General features: G+C 48.7%; 1 protein-coding gene across 1 annotated transcript; it reads right to left on the minus strand.

Annotated features, from left to right (window-relative positions):
* Nucleotides 1-4,366: 4,366 nt before the first annotated feature.
* On the minus strand, nucleotides 4,367-9,161 carry LOC119111128 (3-oxoacyl-[acyl-carrier-protein] synthase, mitochondrial). The gene is made up of 4 exons (XM_037234957.1): nucleotides 9,093-9,161; nucleotides 8,283-8,389; nucleotides 7,105-7,339; nucleotides 4,367-6,898 (listed from the first exon to the last, which is right to left on the minus strand). The coding sequence occupies exons 1-4, from the start codon at nucleotides 9,099-9,101 to the stop codon at nucleotides 5,939-5,941; spliced, it is 1,311 nt and encodes a 436-aa protein (XP_037090852.1). The 5' UTR covers nucleotides 9,102-9,161; the 3' UTR covers nucleotides 4,367-5,938.
* Nucleotides 9,162-20,272: the final 11,111 nt, after the last annotated feature.

Consider the following 20,272-nt stretch of genomic DNA (forward strand, 5'->3'; position numbering starts at 1 on the left):
AAACAGCAAAACAGGAGCCAATCAGGACTATGGCAGGGAAAAGCCCGCCTAGCTTTGGTTAAGCAACCCCTTCCGTTCCCTGATGGCAGCGACGTCACCGATCAGAAGACTGTAATGTCGTTTGGCACGGTAAGCAAACATGGCCTTTAAGAAACTAGACAGCCCATTCATAGTCAGCGTTAGTCCAGCAAACGAGCTTCTCGTTGATGCAAAACGGCGTATTGCACCGACGAAATTCGGAAATTGCCGAGTGATGACATTTCAGGCTGGTGTAATCAAAACATTACACAATACGCAACTGTTTTGGGTGGATATTGGTCACCATACATGGAGTTTTACACCTGTTGTGCTCACATCCCCACCTCACTCGAGACAACAGTGTGCTGCATTCGTGATAAGCTTCGAACAACGCAATATCGTTAGCCTACCGATCGAACGTTGGCGTCGCTATCCGAGGATTGCGCAGTGCTGCATGCATGGACAATTCACAGACGGCACACGCGCCTACATTATGCAGTTGGCTTCATTGAGTTATCTGTCTGGACTGCCGAGGTCGATATCAATCCTTGAAAATATCCAAAAAACACCGGATCTGTAAGTTTTGCACGAGCGCACGCGCACTAGGGCGTGTCATCAGTAGCAAAACCAAGTGAGACAAAGGAATTCTTTGGCGCAAGAGCCCACAAGTACACGGCATAGCAAAAGTTCTTCCCAAAAACTTAAATTCGTGAGGCGCGGGTCGATCGAAGCATCGCCGCAAACCCGTGCCCGGCGTTGCAGTCACCCGATGCTGGGCAGCGTCCGCCGCCGCAGGTAACACCAAGCCGTGGGCGACGAGCGACACAAAATACCTTTGCGTATAGAAACGACGCTACCGAGCGCTCCTTAAGCCGTCGTACGAGAATGTCCCGGTCTAAGGTCTAATATGTGGATCAGACATTGCCCGATTGATTGCCATTTGGCGGAAACTTTATGTGCTGTTGAGTATGAACTCGTACGAGTATGTGGGTAAGGATTGCTTTAGACTTTCACTTCTCTAAGACAACTCGCGTGATGCAAACAAAACTATGCATAGCATGTGACTCAAAATGTATTGTCTGATGTACAACTTAATACATACAGCAAGTTCCGCAGCCTGTACCACGAACGTAGAGCGGGGGGGGGGGGGGGCGGTAGGGTGACCCCATGCACATCTTGCTCTTTGCCGAGCCTGTGTATTCGATGCACCGGCCCAAACAGCAACTGCTCACAGACAGGAAACCCAAAACGCGTGTTGGCAGAGATCGCACGGTAGCAAAAGTACCGTCGCAGCTGGGCTCCACATATTGCCGAAGCTCCAGCTCCAGCCGCAGACGTCCTCGGCAGTGCGGCGCTGCGTCGCACTCCTAGTGTGAACCAGATAGGGCAAGATGGTCAGCGGTGCCTGCACTTTGTCCCGCAGCTCGCAGTCGCTGAGGTCTCGCAGTAGAGGCTGTGTGACTGGTCCGTGCCAGGGAATCAGTTCGGTGTACCTCACGGCCTCGAAGTTTACCACTGAGATGGCGAAGACCCTGGCCTGAAGAAGACCCTCGGTTTGTTGCTCACGAGCGGCGCGACGATCGGAACCGCCTGTTCGCGGACCATGCGGTTCTCATGCCACACCATGCCCAGCAGCAGCTATTCCGGACGGACCCAGTACCCGCTATGCTGGAGGACTATGTGTGCCGCAGCAGGTCGCGGAGCACCGCGATGCTCCGGAACAAGCTGCGTAAGCCAAAGGCGCAGCCGCTGCTTTGCCGGATGGCAGACCATACCGGCACATATTGGCCGACCACGCACTGGACGAGGTCCTTGAGAGCGCTGCTGGAGGTCTCGGCAGAGATGTTAACTAGGAGCAGGCGAGCGGCCAGTGTCAACCATCTGAAAACAAAAGCGAATTTATTAGAACAATTTGCTACGAATTGAGCATTAAATCAGGCAAAATTAATGTGCCCCTTTAGTGTATGTAATTATTCCAGAGTCCTTAAATGTGACAGAATGCATATAAAACATGCTAGTAAGCATGAAACAACCAGCAAATGACGCGACATAACATGGCACGAGGTGTGATAATAAGTAAATACTCAACAGTGAGCATAAGAAATATCAAATGATACTTGATGAACTTTAAACACTGATTGCTATAACTTTAAGGATAATGCGTTTTTATATTCACCTGACATGGTTCGATTGTCCGGTTGGCCGCTGGGCTGCCACATTTCAGACAGAGCCCTTTTGAACACCGGAGACCAAAAGGTACCGCAGCTGCTGGTTGGTGCTCAGCTGCTGAATCAGGTCGACCGGTAGGTTTGGCACGGGCCCCGACCTGGCCTTGAATGTCACAACGTCCTTCTCTCAGACCTCTCCAGCACAGGCCTTACCGATGGGTCTAGAAAAAATTTCGATCCCGTGGTCGTGTCATCCAGGCTCAGCAGCAGATGGAAGAGGTTTAGCTCGTTGCCGTGCAGAGAGCAGCGGCCATTACCGCTGTGCAGCTGAACAAGTGCAGGGCGCGGCCGAACTCGGACGTAAAATGAATCACGTGGCGACTGCCTGGCTCAGCAATGACGACCACGTGTTTTTCGCCGGCATTCGTCCGACTCCGTGTGGTTCATGTAGTTCCTGCCTTCACGGCCGTAGGAGTAGAGGATGGTCAAACCTTACTCATGGATTGCTTCAAAATTTTAACGAGCCGTCTCTCTTCCCGCTCTGTCTCTTGCGCAGCAGACCTTCTTAGGATCTACGATATTTGATTTCAGGTAGCCAGTCCGTCTCTGCTGTCTTGTTGAAAGGCGTTGATGAAAGCAGCAGCGGCCCGGTTCGAGCCACCGTAGCTGTCAACCGCCAGAGTGGTGTAAGTCACCATGTACGGAACCGTGTCAGAATCTCGGCTGACTCACCAGCGCTAAGACCACTTAGTCCCGGAGCAGGCTCGGGGTAAGCACTAGCAGCAAGCGCTGACTCAGCAGGCGGCGTCGGCTCAGCAGCCGGCGGGGAAGGCGACTCAGGTTCAGCAGCAGACACCGCCTCACTGGCGGCCGAGCCACGACACCCCTGAAGTTGCCTGGCCATCCTCCGCACCTCGCGGACCTCCCTAGTCACAATCGTATCCCGGTCATATGACCCCAGGGTAAGCTTCCGGTGCCTGCACTGGTCCCTCATGGCAACCTCCTGATACGCTGTGCAGGCAACTGGGCATGGATAGCTGCACTGAAGCTTGCACTTGCATTCCGCGACATCAAGAAGCTTGTTGAACTTCGCGGTGGCGGCGTTGCTGTGACACTCTTTCTTTGATTTCTTGCTGATAGCTCTGTTGGGATGATATCAATCCCTCTCGATCAACTTTGTGACGCATTTTAGATCATGAACAGGGATGGCTTCGTTGGTCCACAGTTCCCTGGTTTCTACCGTCGCGGTCTCGAAGATGGTATTAGTGATATTCCTTTTCGCTTCGCTCAGCCACCTCATGTAGCTCCAGGCTTTCCCGTAGTCGGCAGTTGGTGGTGGGACAGTGGAGCCGGGTGGCCTGTCACAAAATGTTCTCTGCGCGACCGTTTACCCTTCGGCATGCTTATGCAAGTAATTGGTCGAAAGGAACATTTCAGTACCGGCAAAGCTAAACTAATATACCCATGTATCCCACGCAAAAAGCACATAAATTGCAAATAAACATCACAATGATGCGCTAGCAATAACAAACTTGAACCTAACCCGGTCTGCTACAGCATTCTCATAACTGCGCAGGTTTGGGTTTTACCAAAAATAAGTTGTTTCTTACTAAAGTCAGGTTAAGAGCTGTTCGGCAATGATTTGCTGGTGCTCTTCATGATATCTACTTCATGCTTAATCCATCAAGCACCAGTAGTGTGGAAAGTGGCAGCTTTGAGGCGTATTGGGTGATGACCCCGGTGCGTAAAACAGGTGGCGCTAGTATCGAATACGGTTTTCTTGGCCTATGAAAGAAAAACTACTCGCGACCCACGAATTTCAACATTGGTGAGGTGTGACAGACCTGAATGTTTATCATTAATCCGTGTGCCAAGGAAAAACTTTGTCTCAGCTGATTCCAAGAGATCCACTCCCTCGATGACACACCCTAACGCGCACCATCAAAAGCATTGACCCAGCCTTTCGCCAGTGCGATTACACCTTCTTTGCCGAGTCTAAATGTGCATCTTTCATTTCTCTGTGACCACAGATTGCCAAGATAAGGGGCGGTTTTAGCTCGCACTTTGGTCATCTTTTTTAAACAATTTGCGAACTTTCGTTTTCAAGTTAAGCCAACAGAGCACGTTTGCATGCGTCACGCGCGACATGTCACGATGGGCAGCGCCATATTTTACCGGAATATATTGTACCATCAGACCTACGAAGCCAATGACACATACAAAACAAAAACAAAACAAAATGCACGATCTTTACTATTCGTTGAAAAACCGCTACACCATCGTTGGATTATTGGTAATTTATGCTACAGATTGCTGCATCGCAAAGTCCATTTTTTCGAGCATGCCACATGTCGATGGCGGGTTACGATCGTACAGGTCAGATGGACGCACACTCAATCAGAAAACTTGAAGATAAGAGAACATAGCTAAGAGAACAGCGATAATAAACGGGTTTTTACGTCCACGCGTCAGGCGTGATCGTGGTTCCAGTCCAGCTCATTCAAGCGTGAGCCATGCGGTGATCATCGGTCGGATGATCAAATCACACTTTGAAGAGGTGCGTTTACGGAGATCCGACTTTAAAACTTTAGTGAAGTTTACTCCGTGATATTCTGGGTCATTGGCCCTTTCAAAAGCCGATCATGTTACAACATTACTAAGGGCTTGTTTTCGTCGCTCCTCTTACCTCCTCAAAGCTCCACAAAACTTATCTGATCATTTCCGTGACCCCTCCGACCTTCTCCAAGCTCCTCAAAGCTCACCGCACCCTCTTGCATCCCGCTCCGAAATGAAAGGTGTTTTTTCGGAGTTTACAGGAGGCTGTGGTAGACATGAGTGGCACAGTTCACTCTTCTTTTTTTTTGCTCTACTTGTTGTCACGTAACGGAAACAAAGGACTGGTGCGTAAATTGGCGCAGGTAGGCTATACCCTACGTCATTTGGTGTGATGCCATTTTGATGTAATTATTACTATTGTACAAATTTGCGATTTAGGGTACATTTTTCTGTCGACGCAACGCCCGAAGTTAGTCGCCGTCGGTGAGCCAAAACTGTTTGGCTAAGTTACGCGCAGACAGTTGATACCTCCTGCGAACTCGTTCCGGTGGTAGCAGATCTCAGCGCTCCTCCGTTCCCCTCCAAACTTATCTCATCTTTTTGCGGAGCGATGGGAACAGACACTAGAGGCAGCTGCCAGCCTGATCGTAACGCCATCTATGGACTCAAGCTCATGTCGAGCTCGTGCTATGGCCCATGCAAGCTCATGTCACCCACCATTGCGTGTTACTTCTGCGTGGGAGGCCGATCTAGGGATGGTCCAAGAACTGTCTATTCCTATCCAAGGAAAATATATTTACTGGGAATTCACTATTTATGATGATAAAGGCATAGCATGTAGCGGTATTTTCACCACGTACAAAACCGTACGGAAAACGAGCAAAAATAATCAATGGCCCGGACGACGCCAACTTGCCATCAGGAGCAAATATAGTCAAAAATTTTGTAGCTTAAAGAAGGAACATTTGTGAGAGCCCAACAGCGCTTAACACAAGCCCATGACAGTCAGGTAAATCGTAACATCTTTCAATTGTCCCATTGTGGCAAAACTTCTGAAGGGTTATTCACTGCATGACAGAGCACTAAAAACGCACCGAGGCCCGAGGATGGATCTGCGTCACATACACGTCACATAACACTCTTTTGCAGCTATCATGACTAGACCAGGAACATATCACGACGCCTGCGAAAGTTCATCACTCGACAAACTCCGCGAAGCAGAGGCTGGTGTTTGTCCCACCGAAGCCGAATGAGTTCTTGAGCGCCACCCTGCGGCGGCCGGAGCTTTTCCACTCGGCCGCGCGCGGCGCCACCAGTCGCACGCCGTCCACCGGTTCGGGATGCGTCAGGTTGGCGGTGGGCGGTACGAGGCCGTGGCGGCACGACATCACCGTCATGGCCGCCTCCACACTGCCTGCACCAGCCAGCAGGTGACCCAGCGCGCCCTTGTTGGAGGTGACCAGCGGCCGGGATGTGGTCAGCAGCGCCGCCACGGCACGCAGCTCGGCCCGGTCGCCCAGCGGCGTGCCCGTCGCGTGCGCGTTGACGTGCGTCACCTGCTCGGGCTGCACGTCGGCGTCGCGCAGCGCCGCAGCCATGGCGCGGCGCGCGCCGTCGCCATCTTCGCTCGGCGCCGACACGTGACAGGCGTCTCCCGAGAGACCGCAGCCCAGCAGCTCGGCCAGCGGCGCGGCACCGCGCCGGCGTGCGTGCGCAAGCGTCTCGAGCAGCAACACGCCAGCGCCCTCAGCTAGCACGAAGCCGTCGCGCGCCGCGTCGAACGGCCGCGACGCGTGCGCCGGCTCTGCGTTCCAGCGCACGCTGAGCGCGCGCATCTGCGCGAAGCCGGCGACGGCGAGCGGCGAGACGCCGGCATCGGAGGCGCCGCAGAAGGCGGCGTCGGCGGCGCCGGCGCGCAGCAGCCGGAGCGCGTCACCGATGGCATGCGAACCGGTGGCGCATGCCGTGCTGGCCGTGTGGGTGGGGCCGCGGCAACGCAGTCGGATGCCGACCACGCCAGCCCCCATGTTGTGCAGGACGCGCGCGGCGAAGTGGGGCGACACGCCGCGCGGGCCGCGCTGCTGCAGGCGACGCGCCGTCTCGGCGATGTCCTCCAGCTCCGGCGAGGCCATGCCGATGCAGACGGCCGTGCGCACCTGCGGTACAACGCCGTGCGGGCTACTGGTGGAGGCACTGTGTTGGTACTAAAACCACCGTCACCAACTGCTGAATTCTGGACTCAGTCTGTGTGAGGTCACGCCTTGAGCCTTCACTCCATTCACTGAGCAGCAGACGGCACAGCGCCAAAAAGTATGACAGGTACATATGGCCATCAAGCGCCACTGGTCGGAAAGCGACCCACCTGCTCTAGTTCAGTGGTTGGCCGCCAGCCAGCGCTGCGGGCGGCCTCCTCGGCAGCGACCACGGCCAGGCAGGTGGCGCGGCTGAGCGAGCGGCGCTCGGCGGCCGCGAAGTGGGCGGCCATGTTCAGCTGGCCGGGCCCGCTGCCCTCAGGCACCAGGCCGGCCACGCGACTCGGCAGGCCGGCGTAGCGCGGGTCCGACAGAGCTGATGTGGCCACATCACCCCGCAACAGCCTGGTGACACCGATTTGGGATGCGTAAGATGGTAATCTATACTGGTTGTTCAGGAAATGGGATGGCGACTTCAGGAGTTCAGAGAATGGAATGATCAGAGGAGTCATGGGGAATTCAGGCGTTTTACAAGAGGACAGTCCAGAGGTGTGACCATGAAGGCCAGCTGGGAACCAGTCAATCACAGTAAGAACTGGTAAACCACCATCCTTACAAGGCATATAGCGCCCTGTCTTAAACACACCAGGTGGGGAAAAATGCAAGTGTGCAAACATTATTAGCATGAGGCTAGCAGGTGTTGCATGCCTGAAAGTGTTCATAAGAATTGTCATGCAGTGGGCACATGACATAAATGGCATGAGGAAGGACCAAAAATAAGAAAATTGTGTGTTCAACAGAAGTTGCTTTCAATTACAGCACTCAAGCAAAAGAGAATCTACATTTCTTCAAGATTTCATCTGAGCCTTTGGAGCGAGTGGATTTATGGGATCAGATCTCATGCTAAGCAGTGCTTGTTGTGTGAGTCCCGAACCCTACCACACAATCACAGGACTCAAGGTCAACAACAAAATTTAGTGGCAAAAGTATAATGTGCTGCAATGGTCAGCATGATGACTCCAGCCCTCTGCCAACTCTGCACATTTGGTGCAGCAGCTGCTACCAATCATGTAGCAACTTGGAAACTGGGAAACTAGAGGTACAGAATTTGATTTCTCACTGTGCTTGCCCTTCCTGCCAGGGTGGGAGTTAGATGACCTCAGCAGCTGAGTACATCATAAAGCTCAAATGACACACACACACATGCACATGCCATGAAGCAACCACTCCTGAGCTTGGGAAGCCATCTCTTGGACACATGCACCATCTGAAAAAAGCATGCACACATCAGGATGGACATGAAAAAACAAGGGTTGCTGTCATTTGTGGTAGTTTAATGCATGCTTACCTTTCCCAAACATGCTGTGTACCACAGCCTAAAGGTGTCACAACACCCATCCCTGTAACAACCACTCTCTGTGCCGAGGATAACCATCTCTTGGACACATGCCCCATCTGAAAGCACAGTACCAGAAGGTCAATATTAAATTGATCATGTATAAATAAAGTAGCAATATATGGGTGACAATATGAATATGGCCACACTGTATGAGGCATGTAATCTAAGACAAACTTTATACATGCAGATCATAATAAGTTGGTCATTGTAAGTGCTAGGCAAACATTCAATACATTACACTTGCATCATAAGTCCAAAGAAAACTCTGAGCAAATGTGTTGTGATACAATTTTTGGAGGGGTGTAGTTCAGTAAATATGTGGCATATAAGGGGCCTAGTAAACACCAGCATTTATGAATAACTAGCACATGATGGCTGACAAGAACACAAGGCAAAAAATCAAGAAAAGTGCAACTGAACATCAGTCACAAGGTTTGAATTGTGTTTCTGTGCTCCAAGGATGCAGATGGCAATTAACTATGAACCAATCTGTCAGGTGATTAATACATGCATGGCAGCAGACAACTGACAAAAATACTAAGAAATTAAGATCAATTTATGTCTTGTCCATTTGATTCGTGGCATGGTTTACAAAAAACATCCGTTGCATCAGAAGTTGAACAAACGTGTGCCAATCTCGCGGCATGTACGCTCCAAATTCACGCCAGGTTAAATAGCACTGATTTCGAATGACTTGTGCTGGAAAAAATGATTTAGGGGAAAACTTAATTGAAATTAACTGGGCCATGTAGAAATTACTTGAAACATTGTTCTCTATGCGGTGAAATTGACAGCAGCCATGATCCGTGCGTGAAACTACTTTCTCAGATTCACAACTAAGTTGTTGCCGGGATGTCGCTGTCGCGTTGTATTTGTCACGAAATATTGCAGCACAAGATTTTGTGTATGCTGCCATTTTTAGTACAATCAAATGGAATCGTGAATCGCGTTTCAGAAAGTTCCGGACTACAACCGCAGCTTGAGCTAGGGCTTAAGTGAAAGAAGTAGCATTCCGTAGTTGGTGTGATAGGCGGAGTATGACCTTCTTTAGTACCGCAAGCTGTTGCAACAAATGATTGACCCGTTGCATCACGTCACTGAAAGTTTGTATTCGAGGCGGCGCTGCGGATTTTTAGTTGAGGGGGCGCAGAATTTTAAAGGGGGCCTTCTGGAAAAATAGGGCCTCCTCACGCGAGACTTTATGAGCAGTGTCGCATTCAAGAGGAGGAAAACTGTGTGCATGTGTTCGATGCATCAATGCGAATATGTAAATAAATGTCAACTGTTAACACGCGCACGGGTGGCCGGCTAGATACCCTTAGCTCGGGTGGGGGGTGGGGGTGGGGGGTCAATTTGAACCCCCTGAGATCTTGGGAACTAAGAAAGCTAGAGACACCAAATGTACAGTGTGTTGACCCGTACGTGGACTCACTTAGGTCAAGGTTTCAGGTTCCTAGGCTATGACCTTCGGGTCAAGAAAGGTCAAACAAGGTCAAGCTCCATATTAGTCTCTTAAGTGCCCCAAAACCTATATAACCGTTTCTAAGCAAGAGGTCACATTTTCACTCAAGGTCAGTGACCTTTTTTGACTTTTGAAGGTCAAGGTGAACAAAATTATACAAGATTGCTTTGAGTTTTGCATTTGACTAAGCGACAAAGATTACCCTAGGCAGTATGTTCCTAGAACAAAATGTTGATGCGGGCCATTTTAGCTTAATGACCTATTCTGACCTTTAAGAAGTCCATGGAAGATGTGTAATGCGGTTCCTGTTTTAATAAACTAGAAATGAGCACTAGAAACTATCACATACAGCAAGTCCTAGAGTAACAAAAGAGGTTGGTTTTGATCTTGGTGTGACCTTCAGACCTCACCTTAGGTCAATTTAATTTGCTCATTCAACTGTTGTGTTGCCGAAGAAAGCATCTCAGAGATGTATGGCTTCGTCTAACGCTCCGTTGTTGTATCAGATTGAAGGATTCCCTAGAAATTGTCTTCGCTGAAAACATGGCGTGACTTTGACCTGCCATAGGTCAGCGACCTTACAGATTACATCAAGTTTTTACGTCAAACGATCCGCTATGCAATTGCCTACAGCTATGCAAAATATAGCGCGGCCACGCCGTGCCGTTCGGAAACCATTCTGGAAAAACCTTCGGGGGGGGGGGGGGGCAGTCAACTTGGCCCCCACCCGGGTGCGTGTTAAAATTCAGAATGGGGGTCTAATTATGCAGCAAAGGGCCTCGGTTACCTTAAAAAGGATCTTCTGACGCGTAGAGGGACTTTATCTTGCAGATCAGGGTGCTTCTGATTCACAAAGAGCCTCCAAATCTAGTCAATGAGGCTCGTTTTCGCAAAACAAGATATTCTAACACCGAACCATGACTATCTGATCAATGAAAGGGGTCTCGTGTTGCAGGTATTGAGCCTCCTGTGAAGGTGAAAGACATCGAGGATGTCTTCTAACCCAGAATGGAGCCCCTGGTTCATATCGGGCCTCCCGAGTCACCAGAGGAGCGTTCTTAAAGGTAGTGTCCCACCTTTGCTGCACGATTCAAAAGTACACTTGTGAAACCTCAGGACTAGTTAAGTCTAATAACAGCACTGGTAGGTACCTCTGCAGCACCGTTAAAGCATGATAAGAACATCGATTTTTACCATTTTTGGGTCTAAAATTACGAAGCGTGTGTGATTAGTCCAGCGAGCAAGGGCCTCTTACGGAAAATAGAATTAGTTAAGGCTTAAAAAGTGTGGCACGTGGATTATGCGATGCTCCCACTCGTAAAGCCAAAGAGTGTCTCGAAAAGAGACGCTATGGTGAACGCCATAACGGAGAAATCGAAGCCATAGTGCAACGTTTCGTTGAGTCCACGGGATAATGTGTTTGTGGTTATATAATGATTTGATTGATGATGTGATATCTTAATGTATGAGATGTTATGTGATATGACGTGATATGATGTGATGTATTGTTATGTAATGTGATCCGGCGTTTAAATCTTTCGTAGCATTATTAAACAAACATTTTGACACCCTGTAAGTGTGTTGCAAACATGACAGAACACACACGGAAAAAGAAAGGGCAAATGAAATGCATGACTTTCATGGTGGTGAGCAACGCGTCAAATGTGACTTTTTCATTTGGGCTCAGCTACTTCACATCGAAATTCTGAGCTATTCAGAAGGATCTCGAGAGAGCTGGCATTATTGCTCAAATCGTACGTGTCTGATGTAAGGATACATGAAAAATAAGAAAGGTGGGATATTCCCTTCAAAATGGCATTGAACCTTCTGCTCTAGTGCATCGGCTACCTTATTCATAAATGTGGCCTGATGTTCCAGAAAGACGGCCTCTTGGCCTCGAAAAGTGTCTTTGAGCCCATTTCGTTGCTCTGTGGCTCAATTATGAGACCTCCTTAATCTAAATTGTCGTGCTAAACGGATGGTTACGATGCCTTTAATTTGAGACAAATAAATCTTTCCCCAGAAATGTAGGGAGAAAACATATTCTTATCCTTCTGCTGGCAAAAAGGGGGACCATTACCCCCTCGGCCCCGACCCCCTCCTGCGCCGCCCCTGATTTTCAAGTATTATTCCATTTGTGAGTGAAGAAACACCCTGTTTTTACGGTTTTTGAAATCGACTTTAATTATGTTGAAATAGACTTCCAGGTGCCGGGTATATCCACCGTCAGCAACAGGTAGCTGTCTCACTAACGTAACTAACAGCATAATTTGTCAATTGCGAAATGCTCGGATAAAAGGCGTAAAGGCCAAACGCAGACAGCAGGGCCGTGTTGTACACTCACCCGAAGCGTCAACAGTGAAAATAAATTGTTGTGGAGGTCGGTAACGTCGACTCAGGGAGGGGTATTTAACCATGTGAAATTCATACTCAAAGCAAGATTGTCCGCTTCCCTATTCGATTGGATCCCGCTTATTTTTCCAAATTTCCCTTTTACTCCTTGCCCTGGTAGGGGAGATTGGTGGGGAGGGGGGGGGGGGGTGGAGCATAAGATCTCTCACAGCAATTTAATATACAATCTCTACATGCAACAGATGATAAGTATTGCACACAAAAACATTTTGTTGGTAAATTAGCATTCGAATAATTAACATTGTGGTTAGTAAGCATTAGACTAAATAGCAATTCAAAACTAAGTTTTCGACTGAAGCACATTGAGTCAACCAGCATTGGACAAGGGGCCATCTTGGAACATTAATGTTCCACAAGAGAACACTTTGGCAAAAATCATTTGACAGGAGAACACGTCGACAAATAAGCTTTCGAATAGCGGGCATTTCGTTATGACTGACATTTTGGGAAATTGGCTAAGTAAATATGGATTTATGCCCATTCACACTTCGGCAATTTGCCACGTCAGCAAGGGGCATGTCCGTCACCAACTGTGCGGCTTTTAGCATTTAACCGTTCTGACATTGTGAACAAAAGACACGTCGACAAAAAAACATTCAACATTCCGCTAAATGCGTGCGGTCGAAGGACATCCGGATAAACGCGTGTCTGCCATTTGTCTAGACATCTACTGTGTTCTGCTCTGGTTCGAACTTTTGGCTCGTTCCATCAGCTGGGGTTTTCGCGTGGATCTCCCGCTAGGCACCGCTAGTGGGCCATCAGAGTGTGACGAAGTGCATTTACAGCACAAAACCGACTCATTGAGACGATCCTGGAGGCGCTTTAATGTTGTTGAAGGCATGTGGGGGCGGCGTGAAAATCCGTCACTGTGAGAAGAAATTACATGCGTGTTAAATTTGATTAAACTTCGCTTCTTTGTGTTTCGTACGGTAGGTAAAAACCATACAAAGTGAAATGTATCATATTCTAAAACTGCAAAGCAGCCGGACGTTTGACGTTCATCACTATGCCCTATTCCTTAAAATCTGGGCGCTATACCGCTTCGGCCAAGGCCTAATAAAGTAGCAAATTTTCATTAAATCGTACTGATTCACTCACAGAGCATGGTATCTTATCTCATTACGTGTGAAAACGCCATTCTTTTGGGCGTGTAGTGTGGTTGTAATACAAGCCTCTGGAATAAAGTGTTCCGGATGTACACCCGAGGTGAGTACAGCTAAATGAGCGGACCATATTATCGTGGCTTGACGACGCTTTTCCTTGCTAGATGACAATTGCGTTTGTGTTTTGTACTCGGAGATCACATCTCGGCGGACCACCCCACACACAACGGCGAACTGCCGCACGCAACGCCGACAGGGAGACTCTCTCTACCCGCCCCGAGTAGCACCTCTTATACTCCTTTTGAGCCCACCCGCAACACGATCGGCGTACGACTCGCCGGCACCACCGCGTCCCACCCCATCGCGCCCACGGGCTAACGCATGGCCCCTGAGCCGTGACCGTTCTCCTACGTTTACACTGTCCTGGGGCATGATTTGTTGCCACACATGCTCCACCGCTACACACTGTCCTGGGGCATGATCTTTTGCCACACATGGTCCACCGCTGCATGTGCAGCAGCACAAGTCAGATGCAGAGAGCACGTCATTCATCTTTTTACCTGCCGCTTCGCTTCTTAAGCTGAACTTATGACCAGCTCAGCCTGTTACGGGTTAGAAGCAACTGTCGCCTTAACACAACTCACTGACGGGAGCCTCATGATGACATATGGTTTGACGAAAGGCCGCAGAACATAAACCCTTGCTTACATACATCCGACGCGCTCTCTTCTTGGGCATCTTGATGTTATGTGACGGTGAAATGCACAAAACACCAACTTAGCTGTCTATTGTGTGTTATCATGTCATAACTTTCCCAGATGCGCTGGAGCACCGCGTTTTACAACAGGCTTCAGGGCTTTACTCTGTGGGTTTCCAAACAATGCCGTTTAGTTCATCTAAAGCAATTCCTGAGGTGTCGACGGGGGGGGGGGGGGCTTAGCTGCCACTGTCCCACTTCTATTCCCCTGCCCCTTGTTTGCACACTGAGCAGAACGTGCTGGAGACTAAGGCTGGACTTTTGCAGACGTACCACTATACTGCTGCATAAACCACAAAAGACGTAGAATTGCATTCACCACACGATTTTACACCCCCTGAGTGTAAGATTATCTGTTAGCACGGTTCGCCGTGCTATCCGGACATATGGCTCATCAGGTTCACCGGACACCAGGCTCATCAGCTCAACGGGTGGCTCCGCTAAGGCAATCACAATCACACATGGTTGGGATGTATCTGCGAGACTGTAACGAATGCGAGGCCTATAGAGCGCCAGGAACTCATACTGCTCGCTGCGATGGTCCTGGGTCTTTCCTAGGCGCTGATGCGTCTCGTCTAACGCTCACGTCATTGGTCGTTTCATGCAAACCACTTCGCTGTCCAGCCGCAGCACGCCACACACTCACACGCACACACGCACACACACACACACACACACACACACACACACACACACACACACACACACACACACACACACACACACACACACACACACACACACACACACACACACACACACACACACACACACACACACACACACACACACAAACTGAACAGACGTCACTGGAAGTAACACTGTTCCCAAGCGTGACCAGTACGTGGAACGCAGCAATATGCTGAACAACGCGAGTTCAGAATCGCGCTAGCAGCGGCTCCTGAAGTGCATGACAATTACACAAAGCAGACGCAGGTACAGCTTGTCAGTGGCAGCGGATGATAAAGCTCCTACATTGGCAGGTGATACCACAAGCATGGTTACACTCCACGGTGTGCAACATCGCTGGTAGCACCATGTGATACTGCCATAGCGCCATATCATACTGCAAGGACTGAAGTTCTGTCAGTCAGGATTAAGTGATTTGGACCTGACCTGACATGTCATGAAATGGGTTTACACTGACCGCCTATCTAGCGTGAGTACAAAATACAGACGAGGACACACCAAAGAGTGAAAAATAGCTTCTATGGGATGAGACAGTGGCTGGTCTACTCATTACAAATTGTGTTGCAATGCCGTAATGCGAGCCACCTGGCAATATGCCCTTTCTCACCAGCACCAAAATGTATGCTACTCTAGTAATGTGAAACACCTAGGGTCGAAATCTAACCCCCTACCTTTGTAAACCATGGAAGCCACACTGCAAAGATAACGCATACATTTTGCCAGGCAATGATGCAAACGTAAGTGTCTGGGTAAAAAACTTCAATACACAGCTAAACTGACCATACCCACTTTTATCTTTTACCAGAAGCTTCCATGGCGAGCACCGTAACCCAGCACGTGTGCCAAGGACGTGAAAGCTAAACGTGGAATTGTCGCAGATTAAATTGACCAGCCAAATTTACGTTTATATCAATTAAAGGGAGCGTGTCCAGTCTTTTCAATTAAAAGGAGTGTGTGCCTAGTCTTTCAGTCTTTCAGAAAGACACCCCTGCAGATATTTTGACCAAGCCATTGGTATTGGCAGTAATGGAAGGTCCATTTGAGGCTTCTAGCATTGATAATTAAAATTGTTTTTCTCGCGCATGGCATCGATGGCTGTATGCGCTGCAGGGATGCGAAACACGAACTTTTAAGGGAATAATGGAAACCAATCAATGATACAGGAGCGACAAGTACGTGGGACAACAAACAGCGCATCCGAGACAAACTAAAACTGCATGAAAAATCATGCTTTCATACCCTGCTAACTTTTGGCTGTTTCATTGGTGTCAAGTTTTTCCACTTCAACCGGCGACAAATAGCATCACATAACGTCACAGTGACGGAAAAATAACGGCATGTGCTCCCTTATAACTTATGTGACTGCGTAAAATTTGCCCTTCTGGGCGTATGCCAGGCCTTGAACGTCGCAGTTGAAAACACGAAGCACGCTGAAAGTCAATCAGAAAATAAATCTTGAACGGCTATGGTTCGAACTTACCGTGATTCGATCAAGATCTAAGGTGCATTATCTTATTTGCTTGGACTTGAACAATTTGATGTCATTTGTGAGACCTTATGCAATGTCAGTGGTGTGAACAGCAGTTGCAATTTTGCCATTGTGGGATAAGCCTTCGTGAGAACAAAATGCGTACCAGTAAAAGGCTGATGATATGACAATAATGGAGGGACACAATGTTTTATAATTGGACGTGTTGGAACCAATAAAATGATAATGCCCACTAAATGCCTGCTTTTTATATCTGTCTGCAGGTGAAGAACTCAGGGTTTGCAGCCGGAACAATCAAATGCTATAAAAGCTACAAGTGACAAATCCTACTTTTTAAGTGGAAGAAGTGCTCTGAACAGCACAATTTTCTGTTTAGTTAATATGCTCCTTGGTGCGTCATGGTATGATTGCGCGATCGTACCCAGCACAGCATTGATTGAGAGCCAACTGACGGCCGTTATGTCTGGAAATCGCGTTCACGAAAGCCAGATATGAACGCCTTGACAGTTATATATTTTGCCCTTGATCACCGCATGGTTTATAAAATGGCAGGATTTGAATGCCGTTATAATGACTTTGTGAATGCCAAGGTGACTTTGAATTACTCTCCCAATATACCTTTTCCCATTTTCGCCTGCGTATAACTCAGAAACTAGACGGGCTTAGGTCTTAATAATTGCAGGATTGTAAACAGCACCAAAATGCCTTCAAGATGGCTATTTCAGTTCAAAACCCGCTAAAAAGTGGAGAACTCCCTCTAAAGTTGACTACATAAAATGCAGTTTTAGGAAAAGTTCTGAACGTATGGCGCCCAGGTTATGAACCTTTTCAAAATCAAATATTAGCTACCATTGACAGTGATCAATGAGCAAAGAACTTGCAGCACGTTTCCAATATGCAAAGCGTTTCCTACAAATTGCTTACTTATTCTCATATGTAACATGTTTATTTTTCAACCTAATGTTTTTTATTTCAGTTTCATTTGAAAAACCTCTATCGCCCTAATTTGATATATAATAAAAATGATGTTATGTATATATATATATATATATATATATATATATAATTTGATATATAATACAAATGAATTTCGCACATGGCTGTCACTAGTCTCTAGAATGGTGCCATGATTTGGAATGGCCGCAGACGGGTATTCAAAATTTGCCGTGAATGCTGACGAGCTCCCTTGTTGGAAGACCATTCGCTGATGATATCGATACGTTTGCGATATGAGCGGTGCCTTGTGGATAAAAATTATTTGGGATCACCCGATAACTTTGTGCTGGTAGGAAAAGTTTGGGCTCTTGAAATTTCTGGTCGATGAAATGGAGTTTGTAAAAAAAGGTAAATCGATGTAAATCCAAATTATCAATCGATGTAAATCCAAATTACCATACAATCCAACGTGCGCAATGCAAAATTCCAATGTGTCTAGAAACACTCCGATAAATGTGGTCGGTCTATTGGCTGTGAATAATTGCTCACAACGTACACAGGGCTGAACATGTTGGATAAGTACAACAGTTACATTTCAAACTTGTTTTTTAGTTACCGTGATTTAAGCACATGGTGCCAGGTTGCCACCTCCCATGCGCGATAGCGCACACCCAAGCACTGTGATGAAGGACATAGCATAACTTAACTGGTCGTCAGAATGGAGATGAGGCTGGGGCAGGCAGGGCTTTTGAAGTATTGGAAACACGATATGGCTTAACAAACTGCACCAAAGACCCACACTAAAACCACAGAGCCAGAGACAGTTATGAGCTGTCAGTAAAGACTGCTCTATCTGAGGACTTTATATATATATATATATATATATATATATATATATATATATATATATATATATATATATGTGGATATGCATCAACATGCATTCAGCATTGCCATTCCGTAATTCAAAAACCTCCTCAGTGTTCTTTGGTCCCCACCTGGATCACGATTACGATCATTATTAGAAGCTTGAACACAGGCTCCAAAAAGTATGCATCACACTGAGCATGTCACGGCATCAGCGCACCCAAAGCATTATGCTGACATCCCCGAATTTGGGGCAGTCAATGTCAATGTCAGTACACATAGAGCAAATATTGTAGGCAGCCCTTACAACTTTATCAAGCAGACAGGAAGCAAATTTAAACCAACTTGACGTGACCAGAGTTAAGTGAATGCATGCTTTAGGCTTGCTGCTTTAAGGTCATGTAAGCTTCTGGGCAGTGGATGGATTTTCTTCAGACTGAGTTTGCGCTGCTTATCGCTTCGTACTTATCGTACTCATTGCACACTGTCAGCATCCCCACACTTATGTGGTTCATCTGTCCATCAGTCTATTGTGGCAATGTGAGTAAGGGCGGTCGGTTCTTTTCCCCTTGGTCACGAGTGAAACTTCAACCAGCAAGTTATGACTTATCACCATTTCTACGCCTGCATCTGCCAGTCACTATCAAGTATGATACCGAATCAGCCGCTCGGGCTGCGTCAGCATACACCAAGCAAGGAAACACCAGAGAAGATTACCGGCAGCTGCCTTTAAATTATCATACAGCTTTAAAAAGACTTCCAACGGTCAGCCTGTTTCTCGTTATGCACATGAACAGCAATATCTCAAAAACGCGCTGGGCGCTGCACATTTCCGTCGTTCAAGGCGACGCCAGGGAAGATGAATGTTGTCATAATTCAAACAAAGATAAAGGGCTGCACACCCCTTGTCTGCATCCATTTGCCGATTAATAAATATGACGTTTCTTGTGTTGTCCATATGACCTGACCCGTCACGGATTGTGCTCAGCTGTCGCGGTCAGCTGGTTTGCGACGGCCATGCGCCGATGCCCCGACACCGCCGAGGGTTGCGGGACGGCGTAACACAGCTGGTGGATCAGCTGCCGATGGCAGCGCGCCGATGCCCCGACACCGCCGAGGGTTGCGGGACGGCGTAGCACAGCTGGTGGATCCGCCGCCAATAATGCTGCAGCGAGTCGCGGGCTCAAACCTGGCTACCGTCCTAGCTCCAATCGTCCTCGTTTCTTCCTCCTCGACGCACGCTGCAATCGGCGTTGAGGGCATGGGAGTATTAAGTAACGAAAGGGGTTGCATACGTCCTTGTCTATCCCTCCACCAAACCCACACGTGCAGTGCATATGCTGTAAGACTCAGGATCGCGCACTAGGTGTGGTTGTTATGCGCTTTAGGTTTTTAGGTTGCTGGGGCCACGCCATCTATAGCCCTTACTGTGCCCATACCAAGGTCTAAATTTCACTGGTCCATGCTCTGAACACCCTGGGGCGGTTTTGATTTAACATGGGACCGTGTACCTTCTGCCGGTTTTCGGACGTCCCCTGCTCCGGGAGGGAGCCGCTTGGGGCGGTCTCGGGACGAGGCCAACAGTAATCGTAAGCTGGCGGCGACACGACCCAACGCTTCAGTGCTGTAGGCTGCTTGCGTGCGTGTCGTATGGCGTGCGGCGGCACGACGCTACCGGCTTAGTGGAGTTGCTCACGCAGCATTGGCAGGCCGTCTGATATCTGCTACACTCGTGACAAGCTCGGCTATTCACAGCTCGTGAGATCCGATCAGGAGCGGACCGAACCCAGCGACAACGAGGCATGACGTTTCTCAGACTGGCCAACTAAACAGCATGCCTCACTCCCCTGTCTCTCATACTCAGATGGCAGGTTTGCCACCACGCTGGGTTGGCACCGAAACCAAGCCGGCCCTCCACGCTCGCTTCCAGCAAATCAGTGTCCACCAACGACAGTGTGCCCCCGTCGCAGACAGCGAGCATCTGCCCAAGACAGCGAGCACCCTCCCTAAACGGCGGCGACCACCGCAGGCAGCGTGCGTCCGCCCTAGACAGCGTGGCAGCATGTGTCCGTCCGAGATAGCGTGCGTGGGTCAGCCTCGGGGGAGCGACACCGTGGTTCCACGCGCACCTTAGGAGCATGCTACAACGCGAAGCCGACAGGCTGCAGGTTCAAAACTAACACGCGCTGATTGGCCGGTTGAATGCGGTGCCCTCCCGATGGA

This window comes from Pollicipes pollicipes, unplaced genomic scaffold (genome assembly GCF_011947565.3).
Source record: "Pollicipes pollicipes isolate AB1234 unplaced genomic scaffold, Ppol_2.1 Scaffold_7261;HRSCAF=8764_pilon_pilon_pilon, whole genome shotgun sequence".
Classification (NCBI taxonomy): Eukaryota; Metazoa; Arthropoda; class Thecostraca; order Pollicipedomorpha; family Pollicipedidae; genus Pollicipes; species Pollicipes pollicipes.